This window comes from Anguilla anguilla, chromosome 3, assembly GCF_013347855.1.
Source record: "Anguilla anguilla isolate fAngAng1 chromosome 3, fAngAng1.pri, whole genome shotgun sequence".
NCBI lineage: Eukaryota > Metazoa > Chordata > Actinopteri > Anguilliformes > Anguillidae > Anguilla > Anguilla anguilla.
The window spans coordinates 48,804,549-48,817,827 of record NC_049203.1 but is presented as its reverse complement, the minus strand read 5'-3'; the positions used below and the strand labels follow the sequence as shown (position 1 = coordinate 48,817,827).

The following is a 13,279-nucleotide window of genomic DNA, read 5'->3' as shown; positions in this document are numbered from 1 at the left end:
GAACATTCTTATACTGATGTAACAGTCTCTACTGGTAACTGAAAGCGGTCGTTCTATAACACCCGACTTGGAATGTTTAAAAAACATCCAAATATATATATATATATATATAAAATAATTGATGCAGTAGTCTGCCACCTTGGCCCTAAGGAGCCGCAGGGTGTGATGGGTACTGCTGATACTCATAAATATAAATTGAAGCACTTAATTACACAGTTAACTCACCTCGCGGGGTTACGTGGGTCAAAACTAAGTGCCTGGTGATTTTCACAGCGCGCTGTGGCTCTCCAGAACCGGCGCTGCAGGCCCCTGCTACAGGCACATCTATCACGCGCGCGGCAGCGGGCCCCGGGGCCCCCCGACCGCGCCGAACGAGGCTCCGGGGTTCGCGGCCGGTGACGGACGAGGCATCCGCCTCGCGCCGCAATTTCGCCGTCTCCCGCCGCTGCGGGCTGCTCAGACGAACCGCCGCGGAAAACCGATCCGCGTATCGACTGGCCGCGCGAGCGCAGCCCACATCAAACTATTTCACCGGGGATAAATTTATTCACCGGGAACAAATTCATCCCCCGCGGGCGTAAAATAAATAATAAAAAGCGGTGATGGAAGTATTCTAGGCCGTGAGCGCCTGCACGCCGCTTCACCGACGTTCCTGGCCGAGGGGGGCGGCGGAAAACGGACGTGTTACGTGTGGAGAGGGACTGATGTGCAGCTCTGCTCTGCCTCCTGTGTGACGCGCTGAGAGGAGAGCAGCACGGACCTTCGGCTTCTCTCCCTTTACGCTGGGATTAACTGTGTGTGATACACTGTTTAAAACCAGGGATTTCCAGCAGGGAGTCAACGAGGCAATACAATCACCAGGACGCAGAGACGGGGGGGGGGGGGGGCGAGCAGAGACAGGGACGAGCGGGTCTGGAAGTCCATCGCATATTCATTTATATTAGCCACACGAAGCAGGGCTTTAACGTTGTTTTCCAGTGAATTTAATTACCGGACCAGTAGTATGTGAAAGATGGACTAATCAAAATCACAACTGTAAACGAGAGGACCCCCGTTTGTTCAAGGTAGCGCTACGTTCAAAGTGGAACGCACGCTTCCCCTAAGTTTGGGTATATTGTTTGACATGCAGAGTATGCCTGAAAATAAACATGTAAATCTAAGCAATGTCCCTGTACGTGTTTAAAAGCCAGACGCGCCTGAACTACTCAAATTTTCACAAACATAAATAACATATTGACTTTGTTTGTGAGAGCAGCTGGGCTTTTAAAAAAGCTCTCAAAGGCCATAAAATACAGCATTGTACATCTGATAAATTAGCAAAACTCACTACAGCTGTACTGCTTTTTCCTACAACACGTTTCAGGCTCAACGAATCTTGAACAAATCTTATTTTACAAATGTATCAGATGTGGAGGACATTGGGGTGCTACTGTTAAAGTTCAGAGCAGAAAATCCATAGACTCAGTCAAAGGTATGTTCTGTAGCTGGAATCTTTTAACAGTGGGATGAGCTGGCTTTCCCCACATGAGCAACAGGGGGCAGTCACGGCCAGCTCAACGCCGGCATAAACGACGCGCCCACTACCGCGGCATCACGAGTATAACACGGCCTGCAGTCTGTGGTGAAACACACCTTTGTCACAACGCGAATTCCACGGAACTCGCTTTGAAGAAAAGCGGCGGGGAAGCAGGTGAGGTAACACCGAACATTCAGCTCCGAACGCAGGCTCCCCGGTGTACAATAACAAACGCTGCCAATGTTATCATACGCGGCATCACAGTAATTCATTAAACGCCCTGTCTTTATGCATCTATCCCGATTCAGATAAACATTAAATAAACACGCTATGGGACTGCGCGCACGCGCGTGAACGTGTCCGCGTTTCCGGGCTCGTCGCGTGCGCCGCTGCTGCTGCTGCGGAGCGCGGCTCAAATCCTGCTTGCTCAGCACGGCTGCCGGACCGGCGCCCGGGGGGGGTTTCGTGCCTATGGCGCACTGTAAAGCACGGATTACCGTCAGTCATCAGCCGTCTCCCTTCGCATGGAGAAGGACACGTGACCGCTCAGTCTCCTTAATATCACCGGTACTAGCGCTCAGGACGGGGCAATGAAGCCGTTTATATTCCCCTCCACGCGTCAACTGGTATTCTCCTGACAGGAGATACATGGCGAGTGTCAGGATCCGCTATAGGTACGAACAGTACTACGCCATGCAAACCGATGGACTGAAGCTGCCCTGGATTCTGTGGTTCATGAAAATATACATTGACTTGTGGGGTGGTAGAGATTACGATACCAATACGGGTAAATTCAGATTGACATCTTGACACAAGCTTTCAAAATACCTAAAAAAAAATTAGTAGTGTTTAAATGAAAAAATAATAATACAACGTATTATACAACCTAGGAGTGCACGCACTTGGTCAAAGGTATAAATTCCACATTCATCACTAGCACATGAAATGCAATCAATTTTAAGTGTTGCAGTTGGCTCTTCATTCACAATGATAGCTGGTACAGTAACTATAACAGCCATAGGCTGAAATAAGGCTCACGTTAGATTGATAGTTCGGAGCGCTTGGCTACACATCGGTTCTAGAGCTAAAAGCCGATTCAAATAATAACGAATGATACCGGGAAATTATTAAGGGTTAGATTGCGGAAACCGCTATTTCGGGGGAGGGGGGAACGTCATGCTACTCCCAGATGTGCTGATCCACCACGGCTAATGATACCCTTTGTTCATTTCAGCCTCGCTGAAACAGGAAGCTCCGCGCCTTCCTTGAAGATGGCGTGCCATATTTAGCTCTCTCCTGAAGGAAGTGACCTTCCTGCCTCTCGGGCAGTAATAGCCGTGCTCGCCAGGTCTGCGCTCATAGCTGAAGTCGAGGGCATTCTGAACATGTTTCCTCGTTGTCATGAGGCAGGAATGCGCGAGCTCTTGCGCTCGTTTCGCCGCCGTTTAAAACCGAACACACATTTTCTTAACGCGGATGGAAAAAGGACATTTGACCTTTAAAAAAAGTAAAAACATGCAAAACAAAATGAGGAAATAATGCAACACAACACAACTACTTTTTGCAAATGTGAGAACTCTAAATAAGTGCTTTGTTAGGTTTTTCAATTTCCAATAAGAAGGGCATAGAGGTAGACTTTAAGTGAATACAGATTACCAAAATAATCATAAATCCATTTAGAACAAAATTATGACAACTAGTAAAACCTTTTAACACTTAATATTAATAACAACGGTAAGAATAAAATTTTGATTGTGGCAAGTACATATTTAGAGCTCAGGGATTGATGAAAGAAAGCTTTAAAAGGAGCAAACCTGATTGGCTGGTGCTGTTGCTGCGTAGGGGACACTTGTGGCAGGAGTTGTTGCTGCAGAGACAGTAGCAGGCGTAGCACTGTACATCATGGGTACTTTTTCAGGAAGGGAACCATGGAAGCAATGAACAGGTAGGTGGAGCATTATGGTAACCATGGCAACAGGTGTTTTTTTTTTTGCATGGTGAATATTACAGAGCGGCAAGCCATCGTTAGGTTGTACCAGCAGATGGCATGCAATCACAATGCAAAGCAAGGAAGCATGGGAGAAACATAACAAAGAGGAAGAAAGCAGATTACAATCACAATTAAGGAAATTTACCCACATAATCAGTGATTCCCAGAGATGTTTAGTGTCTGTACACTGTGTTAAACGCTGTAGGCAAAATATACTAAACTGAACGCAATATTCTGGAACAAACTGAAATAAATTAATACAAAGCAATCAGTTTAAAGTTCAAAAGTGTCACTGGCCAAATGACAGAGTGATTACAGTTAATGAATTATGCTCAAAGGATCATTTGTATTTGTACTCTATCATATAATTGCAAGGCAATGGAACAGAATAAACTATACCTCTGGGAAACTGATCAAATTTCCTAATCCACAGTGCAAAACAAAAGGCAAAATTACCCAATATTAAGCAATTCATCAGCTGGGAATTGTAGCCTGGGGTTAAAAATGTTTCTGCAACAGTATGATTCTGTCTTTAAAGGGACAGCCATTGAAAAAAAATAAATAAATAAATAAAAATACAGTAATATAAATAAGTTTGAGAAGAATTAGAATGGCAATGAAAACAATACACGCTTTGGCATCACCGGGAACAATTAAAAACTTAAATCAAGATAAAGCGAGATTAACTCGATCATCACAAAAGTGCGCGTTCTCTTACAGGCGAGTTAAAATTTACACAAAGCCCGAACGGCGGTTAAGAAGAAAGGAGCATCGGCTCGCCGTCTTTTAAATCGACTGTAAGAGCACCCGGGTCACACCGTCCCGCTTTTAAAAGTGATATCAGAAAATGAAGGGAGGAACCTACCAATGCCGGAAGCAGGAGTCATGCACAAGACTGACCCTGTGTGATCATGCAGTGGAGAGTGAAGGCAGAGGTTAATAAGGGAGAGAAGGGGTTAGCTGGAGACAGAATTCAGCATGCCTTACACAGAGTCACCCTCTAATCGTCATCGCACACCGGTACATTTGTAGCCTTTTACTGCGCGTCTGGCGGCCATCTTTCTTTTCGGCCGGGCTGATTACGGTCGGGGGGCGGAAACCCAATTCCCCGGCGAATTAATGGCGTGCGGAGTCCCACAAACTACAAATGTCCCGCATTCGACGCGCGGAGCTAGCGGACAGGAAAGCAAACAGACTCTCGACCCAAGATTTAGAGAAACGTGCAGTGGGGAAGCATGCCCATCGTCCGACAGCAGCAGAGGGGCTGGATTAGAGCCGGCTATACTGCAGTGAGACAGAGCTGCTAACACAGTTAAAGGCAGAGAGGGGGGAGGGGGGGTGGGGCCGTTAAAGAAAATGACATCACTGAGGGCGGGCGTGTGAACGCCATTTTGACAGGAAGTGCTTAATTGTGAACAGTAGTGTAGCACGTTGACATATGTGCAATAAGGTTAGGGGAGCTGGTGTTATGAACTTGGGAGTGGCTGGAGGGTAATTAACGGTCACAGACAAAGAAAGGACTGAGAGGGGAGGAGCAAACATGCTGCTCAGAGGGGGTGCATTTAACGCAGAGAAGTTAGACATACATTCCACAGCATACATTTCTGATAACACTTAATAGAGTTGATAACATAAATAAGGTTGATAACATAAATCTCTACTAGGCACAACAGTTTATCCTACAATGTGTACACTGAATGCAAAAATACATAGTAGACTAATCCCAATAATATAACAATATAACTTATCAGCCATATAGTGCATTTTATTATGCTTGTTCTATCTAAACACATCTGGCAGCAGAAACGTACAGTATCTGAAAGCATAAAACAATGAAGATTAAAGTTTAAGATCAAAGCTTAACAATTTAAAAAAATATATGTATTACTGCGCAACAATCACAGGACAGCGACATCATAGGAATAAAGATGAAAATGCATTCGAGAAAACAGAGTGGGAGGTGCTTCAGCCCGTATTGTCCTTCATGTTGTGTGAATCCCTGCTTTACACCAAAAATGGACCATTCCTGACCCTGTGCCAGTGCTGGCACTAATCTTTAACCTGCTAGAACACGGTGTAGGGCAGGGCTGCCCAACCCTGTTCCTGGAGAGTAACCGTCCTGTAGGTTTTCACTCCAACCCAAACAAAGCCACACCTCATTCAACAGCTAGAGACCTCGTGCAGCTGCTAATTAGTAGAGTCAGGTGAGCCAAAATAGTTTTGAAATGAAAACCTACAACATGGATCAACAGGAACAGGGTTGGGCAGTGCTTGGTGAAGGGAAAGTGTTACTTTCAGCAACTCTGAATCTTTTTGACCTCTAATATTTGTCCTCATCCTTGTTTGCTGATTGGGAAGCTTTGCAACATTTATGGTGGTAACCCACAAGTGGGTTTTTTAAAATGTTTTTTTTTTTTTAACAGATGTGTAGTTTAAAATTAACCTACGCATTTCCTACCAAGACCTTGAGAGGAAGCTTTGATAGCAAAGCTAATTTACTTTCGACATGATGGAAGGATTAATAAAGCAAAGTCAACAGCTAATGCCGTTCCAATGAATAGACACATTTAAATGAAAAGCGATGTTGATTAATTTGAAGTCCCACACAAGAATAAACAGGAATGACTTGCGATAACATTTTGTTCATGGATTTTCTTTTGTGTCTCACTAAAATTATTTACAAGCAGCACAAGCTGACGCAGGGATCATTACTTCCCTGCACTGTGTGCAAGATGGTACAATGCACAAGGATGGGAAAATAAATGGTAAATAAACGTACAGTGAAAACAAGGCACATATTTTTTCGACCTGGTATGACTTCACGTAAAAGAACTGGAAGCTGTTCCTAACAATGCTGGGTGAAGACCTCACATTAACACTCTTCGCCACAGTCACAACTAACCCTTGTGCTCTCTCTCAGGTAAAAGAACCAGTGAGACTGGCAGGTTTTTCGACCCGGAGACGCTAACCCGAGGGAAACATCAACCGAACCGTGTTAGCGACCAACGCTAATGTAGGTGTGCGAGTGTAGACCCGGGTGCGGGGGGGGGCCGTATGGTTCGCGTGACCGATGTGGGGGGGTGGGGAACGTACCTGCGGGAAAGAACGCGGGCTGCTGAAGCTGTGCGTTGGCCAGGGCCTGCTGGTAGTGCAAAACGCTGGGGTTGAAGAGTGTGCTGGCCCCGTTGCTCTTTTCGAGCGCTGGTCTCTTTGGTAGCGGCTGCAGGACGCCGTGGGGGAAAGCCTGCGGGACAGCGAGGGGGGGTTAACGCCTCAGAGCCACACTGGCACAAAGCACAAGCATCACACTGCTTTACTCTCTAATACATACGCCTTCTGGCCATAGGTTATCTATGAGAATCCTGCACTGTTATATATATCACAAGTTCAAATCATCAAATGGACAATGAAAAATTGAACAACAGAAAATATATTTATCAAGACTTCAACAATTAAGTATTCAAGTATTCATAGATTAAGCTACTACAACCAGTATGACATTAAATTTAGGTAATTGTAAAGTATGGGCTACAGATATAAGTTTATTTGTACTTTTACTTTTAATAAAAAAGCATCACAAATGATTCTATTTGAAACATTTTTCTTGGATTAAAAAATGTACAACTGATGGCAAATGATTTCATACACAAATACTTGATGGGTTTTACTGGCTCCAAAATAAAACAACAAATTAAATTCTGTGAGTTGCTACAGTACATTAAAAAGCTACATGCAAAGCAAAAGGTGAAAGGTCAAAGTACCAGATCTACAGTTGCCTCGAGGGGTCGCTTCATTGCTTTGGCAGTCGACTGAGTCTTTAAATAGCAGGCAGCGAGCACATGATGGCAGTGGGCCAATGGGATTCAAGCGTATTAACATACAGGTAACAGCAAGCAGAGGTGCATCATGGGGACAGCATTGCATTGTGGATAGGTGAGAAGGAAAAAAAAAACAAAATAATCTGAATGCAGTATACCACATACAAAACAATAGGCATGCACATAAACAAAAAGAACTGTTTCAAAGGAATATTGCTAGGTTCTGAATTAGTACGAAAGCAAAAAGCATCTATTATATCTTAGTTAAAAGCATAAGAAATACAAAGATTCATAATATACAATAAACAGTGTACTGGGATTGCAGATATTAGTTACATATGATTTTACACTGTTCTACAATACAAGACATACTAAAAATCAAAAAGCCTTTTAAAATCATTAGTAGGTTACCAGAAATAAGTAAATACTAAATATCAATACCATCACCACTACATAAACTGTATATACATATAAACAGCAGCACAGTTAAACTAAAGATCCCTTAGACTCAACAGGAAACAACCTGTAGCACTGAAATCATGTAAAGACATACCATTAAATAACTGTTGCCTGGTAAAATCAGACCCTGTGACCAACTCGATTGTGAGAGAAGTACATTTCCACTGAAAGACGCTAGGAACCCACTAGGCAAGGCACCCAAAGTGTTTGTCTGTTCATGTTTAAATGGCTCGATCAACCACTGCCATGTGAGCACTGCCACAAAACACGGAGTTTAGCTCACCAGTGTTGTGAAATCGCTCTGGATAAGAGCGTATGCTACACGCCAGTACAGTAAAGACGGTTTCTTCAACACTTGGGGTTAATTAGCCAAAATGATTGTGACATCATCATGATGTCACAGCACACTGCTTGAAATCTGGCACGTCTGAAAGAGGCCTAGCCTGTTCATTCTCAGTACGTGCCCTCATTTTTTAGTCATTTCTTCTCTAACTGTACTGCAGTGGGCGCTGGCAGACATCATGCCATAGCCAAGCATCTATCAAGGCTTAATGGAAAACAGAACAAATTCCAACCGTGTTATTTGTTTTTTCTTTCCCAATAAAGCCATGACATTTGCAGTTCAAACATTACACTTTCAGAGAACAAAGTGGAGTCATGCTTTTAAAGGCTACTGAATGCTAAGAGGGGGGAGAAGTCTTTCGACCCTCTTTCGGACCATGCCGTGAACGAAAAGCGACATCTTTCACTAGAAATGACTTAACTGTATGTGTCATGAGGTGGTCACGCCGATTTAGTGAAATTTGATTTAAATGCTACGCATTTTTGAGTGTTGCCATTTCAATAAACAGCCAATTCAAAATCAGTTCTTAATAACAATGAGCACAGAATGTGGAGCTCTGTTTATTAATTTAAAAAAAATTCCTGTTTCTTTTACTTTATTCACGCTAATTCGATCCTTGTGTGTGAGGCCTTCCAAAAACCAATGCCTTTCAAAGAGCGTATGTGATAAAGCATGTATTTTATTCCTCTGAAAAATGAATAGTTGCTTAATGAGTTCATTATCACTGTTTGTTACTGTCCATGCAGAATTCTAAATCTAAAGAGAATAAAGTTAATTATTGAGCTGTACTCAATCTACAAATAATAAATTATTTAGAAATCCGTATTGCAGTAGTCTGGCTAGTAGTCACTGTTTTTCTATTGCTTATTTTACATTCAAAATAAAAGCAAGAAACCTACTGAAGGAAAACTGGGAAAAATAAAATAACTTGTGCAACAAAAAAGTCTTCAAAAATGGAAAATGCTAAAAATATGACAGAAATCATATTTCTTAACCTGGCTCTCTCAATCTGCCCATCTGATCATGCTCCATTTGAATTTTCCCAATAATCCCTCCCCCTCTCCATCTCAGCTCATGTGTGGTGATCATTCTGGTGCAAAATGGCTGCCATGCAGTGCCCAGGCGGGTGCTACACACTGATGATGTTTTATGACTTACCCCCCCCCTTCACTGGATAGTTGCTTAGAGACCCCGAGAAGGAAATGGTCTATATAAATGCTATCCATCCTTATCATGAATACCATTATAATTATTTAAAAAAAAAACCAACTGAATTCAAATGGAATCTAAATAAATGCACACAGAGGTAAGGGGTTTTCTTGGGAGGAGGGGAAGGAGGCTGAGGCTTCACATAAAATGGGGGTGGCAAAGACAGCAGACGACAGGTTGCAGTGGAAAAACAATGATGACAAAAGCAGCAAAAAAAAAAAAAAAAAGAGTAAGTAACAGCACGGCGAGTGGAAATCTGACTGACACCTCACAGAATGCAGATTTCCAAACAGGGCCCGGAGCAAGGAGCAGGACCGAAAACAACTGTTTCTTTCTTCTCTTTCTCTTTCGCACATACGGTTATTTGCCGAACTGCTTTCGGATGGTAGGCCTTAATGCGGGCGTTCCGATTGATTCCGTGGAAGGCTTCCCTTAGGCTCAGAAACGGGGGGAAAAAAAGGCCTTGTTGCATGATTCAAAAGGGCGGACGAGCCAAATATCGATCTCAGGGCCGCATATAAACCGCCTTTCCGCGCAGAAAACATTCAATATTTGCCCGGAGGAAAACAAAGTGCAGGCTCCTGAAACCGAAAGTTTTATGAGCTACCTGTAAAACTTCGTTGGAATTATGTAATTATGGTCAATGTGGGGAAAAAAATCACATAAACGCGCGGTGCATCCTAATGGGTTAACGGGTGACAACACGACTGTTGCCTTGTTATTGCCAGAGTTCGCTCGCAAACAGCGGGAGGACACTGCACCCACGGGAAGGGCTTAATGACACGCTGTCCTCGTTTGCCTAGCGCCGAGGTCGCGCCGGCGCGCGGCAGGTTTGGGTAGTAACGCGCAATTACCGCCCGGCGGAGCTACGACAGGTCTCTCGGTCGAGAGGAAGCACAGTTGTCCTTCAGCAGCCCCTGTTAGCCAGGACCCGGCGGCGAAGGGAGGGGGGGGGGGGGGGGTTAGGAGCAGGCAGGCCAGCCGCGAAGCAAGCGGGCGAGGACTCTGCCTCCGGGCGAACGGGCGGGCTCGCGCGGGAAGCCATGCCGGCTCTGGAGAAGCTGCTGCACGAGCGCGAAGCGAGGGGCGCGGGGGGGAACGGGCCGCTCCGCAACCAATCGCCTTTCAGATTCAATCGCCACTCATTCCAGGAGCAAACGCCCTTCCTCATTTGCAGGAAGGAGCGATTCGAATTGAAAGTGGATACAGCCCGGTACTTAACTAAACAACAGAAGGAATAATAGCAAAATCGGAAATGCACTGATCTGGACCGTTAGGTTTTCTGTGTTGACAGAAAAAAAAGCGAATTTTTTTTTATCTTCAAATGAGAGCACTTCAATGTGTACGTGTTTACTGCTATTTTCCGCAACTTGAGCATAATTTCATTTGATGAGATTTCAGACCGCAGTGCGTACCATGCAAATATTGAATGTAATCTAGAAAAGTCTGTTCTGGAATGCATTTCCATGATTGGTTTATAATAAAACAGTGCTCCACATTTCATGTACTAATTAACAAGAAATTTAATGTAAAATGTAATTTGAAATAAAACCATCAACATGGTTGGTGTGCATGCAAAACCTCTCCTACTACTAGATATTACCCGAACATTGATTTTAATTCCTCTCGAATTTAAATGCAAATGTAATTCATAATGAAAACATTTAATCTTGTTCCTTACAATTAGTGATCATGCTTTCTAAAATGTGTAAAAAAACTGGTATAAAGTTGTTTGTGTATCATCCAACAAAACCAAATGATTCTACAGTTGATTTTTCCCAGCATGCTGAGCTCAGCTGAGCTCACTAGCCAGTAAATATGACCATTGATGACCATTGTAGTGGTGGTGCTAGAGAGCTCTTCCACAAGCTACAGCTCTATACCAGTGTGTTCAGGTCTACAGTGTAAGGTAAGATGGTTAGAGAGGGTGTAGAGTGGCAGTGTTCAGGTCTACAGTGTGAGGTGAGTTGGTTAGAGAGGGGGTAGAGTGGCAGTGTTCAGGTCTACAGTGTGAGGTGAGGTGGTTAGAGAGGGTGTAGAGTGACTGTGTTCAGGTCTACAGTGTGAGGTGAGTTGGTTAGAGTGTAGAGTGACAGTGTTCAGGTCTACAGTGTGAGGCGAGTTGGTTAGAGAGGGTGTACAGTGGCAGTGTTCAGGTCTACAGTGTGAGGTGAAATGGTTAGAGAGGGTGTAGAGTGACAGTGTTCAGGTCTACAGTGTGAGGTGAATTGGTTAGAGAGGGTGTAGAGTGACAGTGTTCAGGTCTACAGTGTGAGGTGAGTTGGTTAGAGAGGGGGTAGAGTGGCAGTGTTCAGGTCTACAGTGTGAGGTGAAATGGTTAGAGAGGGTGTAGAGTGACAGTGTTCAGGTCTACAGTGAGAGCTGAGGTGGTTAGAGTGCAGAGTGACAGTGTTCAGGTCTACAGTGAAAGGTGAGGTGGTTAGAGAGGGTGTAGAGTGACAGTGTGTTAATAGTTTTCTGGTGAAGTGCACTAGGAGTGGTCTCCGTGTGGGCGGGGCTTACCATGGCTGCGGCGGCCGCCTGTGCAGCCACGGCCGTCTGATTGGCCTGGTGCTGCGCGGCTTTGATTTTAGCCTGTAGGTGTGCAGGGGGGTGGAAGTACTTGCACTTCTCCCGGGAGCAGCGGCTCTTGATGTAGTCCATGCACACGGTGACCGTGTTGTCGCTCGTGTCGATCATGGGGCTGTCGCTGGGGTGCGCGAAGCGGCAGTCCGTCTCGCCCCGGGCACAGTTTCCCCGCTGGAACTCCCGACACACCTGCACGTACACGCAGATACACACACACACGCGCACACACACACACAGACACAGACACAGACACACACACAAACACACACACACAGACACACACACACACACAGACACACAGACACACGCACACGCAGACACAGACGCGCACGCACAGACACAGACACACAAACACGCACACGCACATGCACACACACACGCGCACGCACGCACCACAAATATAACCAGAGAGAGAAAACAACAAAGTAAGCCAGTTATAATAGTCCAATATTATCTTAAGGTTTTATTTGCACTGGTCTTTGAACTTCAGCTCTCTACTTTGATACTGTACATTACAGTAAATACGTGTCTGATGGCCATGATGTACATTCACAGAAACACATGAAACAAAACTAAAACGTGAAAAAAAACACAAGCCATCCAATCACTTGCAACTCGGCAGTTTCTGAAACCATCACCTGACGCTACACTGAGCTTTCATTCGTTCCTCAGTTAAACAGCTTCTACGGATATTGAAGAAACCAAAGCTTCCGAGGACTGAAGAATGAAGCGGTTTTCTCATCAAAGTGCAACGAAACAACGTTAGTCAGCAGCTTTAGGAGGTGTTCCGGACTGTTCCGAGCGTGACAGGAAATGGCCGCTTTGGCCAGCGACGCCGTGGCTGAGACGCTGATGCAGCGAGAAGCGCGGCAGTGGAGCAAACGCACTGTGACCGGCGGGGGGAAGAACGCGGTCATCCAGCTGAACGCTGCCCCCTTTCATTGGCAAGAAATCACCGTGGATGAGCAATGAGACAGGGCCTCATCTTTGCGGCCATTTGAAACTGAAACATCTCACGGCTCTTGTCGTGACTGTGACGCCCTCCCTGGTCGGTTACGTTGTGGTTCTCGTGACAGACGCATGGCTATGCCGCCTACGACAGCCTACAAGCATTACTTGTAGGCCTGACGGCCCGTGGTGTTTGCGTGAACCGTCTGTAGCTCTTTCTGCCCTGGAGGGCAATGCAGACAAAGGGCTTTTTGTTTCTCACGTGGCTTTCAAAATATTTTCGCAGTTTTGTTCAAATGGTAATTGCGCGGCGTGCCCAATACGCCCCAAAAAAAAACAAAAAAACAACGGCCTTGTATCGTCCTGTAATCATAAACTTGACAGTTTGACGTCTGTCAAAGAGAGCC

General features: G+C 44.9%; 1 protein-coding gene across 21 annotated transcripts in view; it reads right to left on the bottom strand.

Annotated features, from left to right (window-relative positions):
* mbnl2 (muscleblind-like splicing regulator 2) overlaps nt 1-13,279 on the bottom strand; it is a 71,726-nt gene that overhangs the window by 8,264 nt on the left and 50,183 nt on the right. For 3 of the 21 annotated variants that reach the window (XM_035410933.1, XM_035410940.1, XM_035410934.1), the window contains 4 exons: nt 11,859-12,113; nt 7,268-7,321; nt 6,600-6,750; nt 4,372-4,407 (listed from right to left, as the gene is read on the bottom strand). In XM_035410933.1, the coding sequence (XP_035266824.1) occupies nt 4,372-4,407; nt 6,600-6,750; nt 7,268-7,321; nt 11,859-12,113 (496 nt within the window). Of the gene's footprint in view, nt 1-3,330; nt 3,426-4,371; nt 4,408-6,599; nt 6,751-7,267; nt 7,322-11,858; nt 12,114-13,279 lie in introns of all 21 variants that reach the window. The other 18 variants (XM_035410935.1, XM_035410942.1, XM_035410945.1 and 15 more) reach the window with 10 other exon arrangements.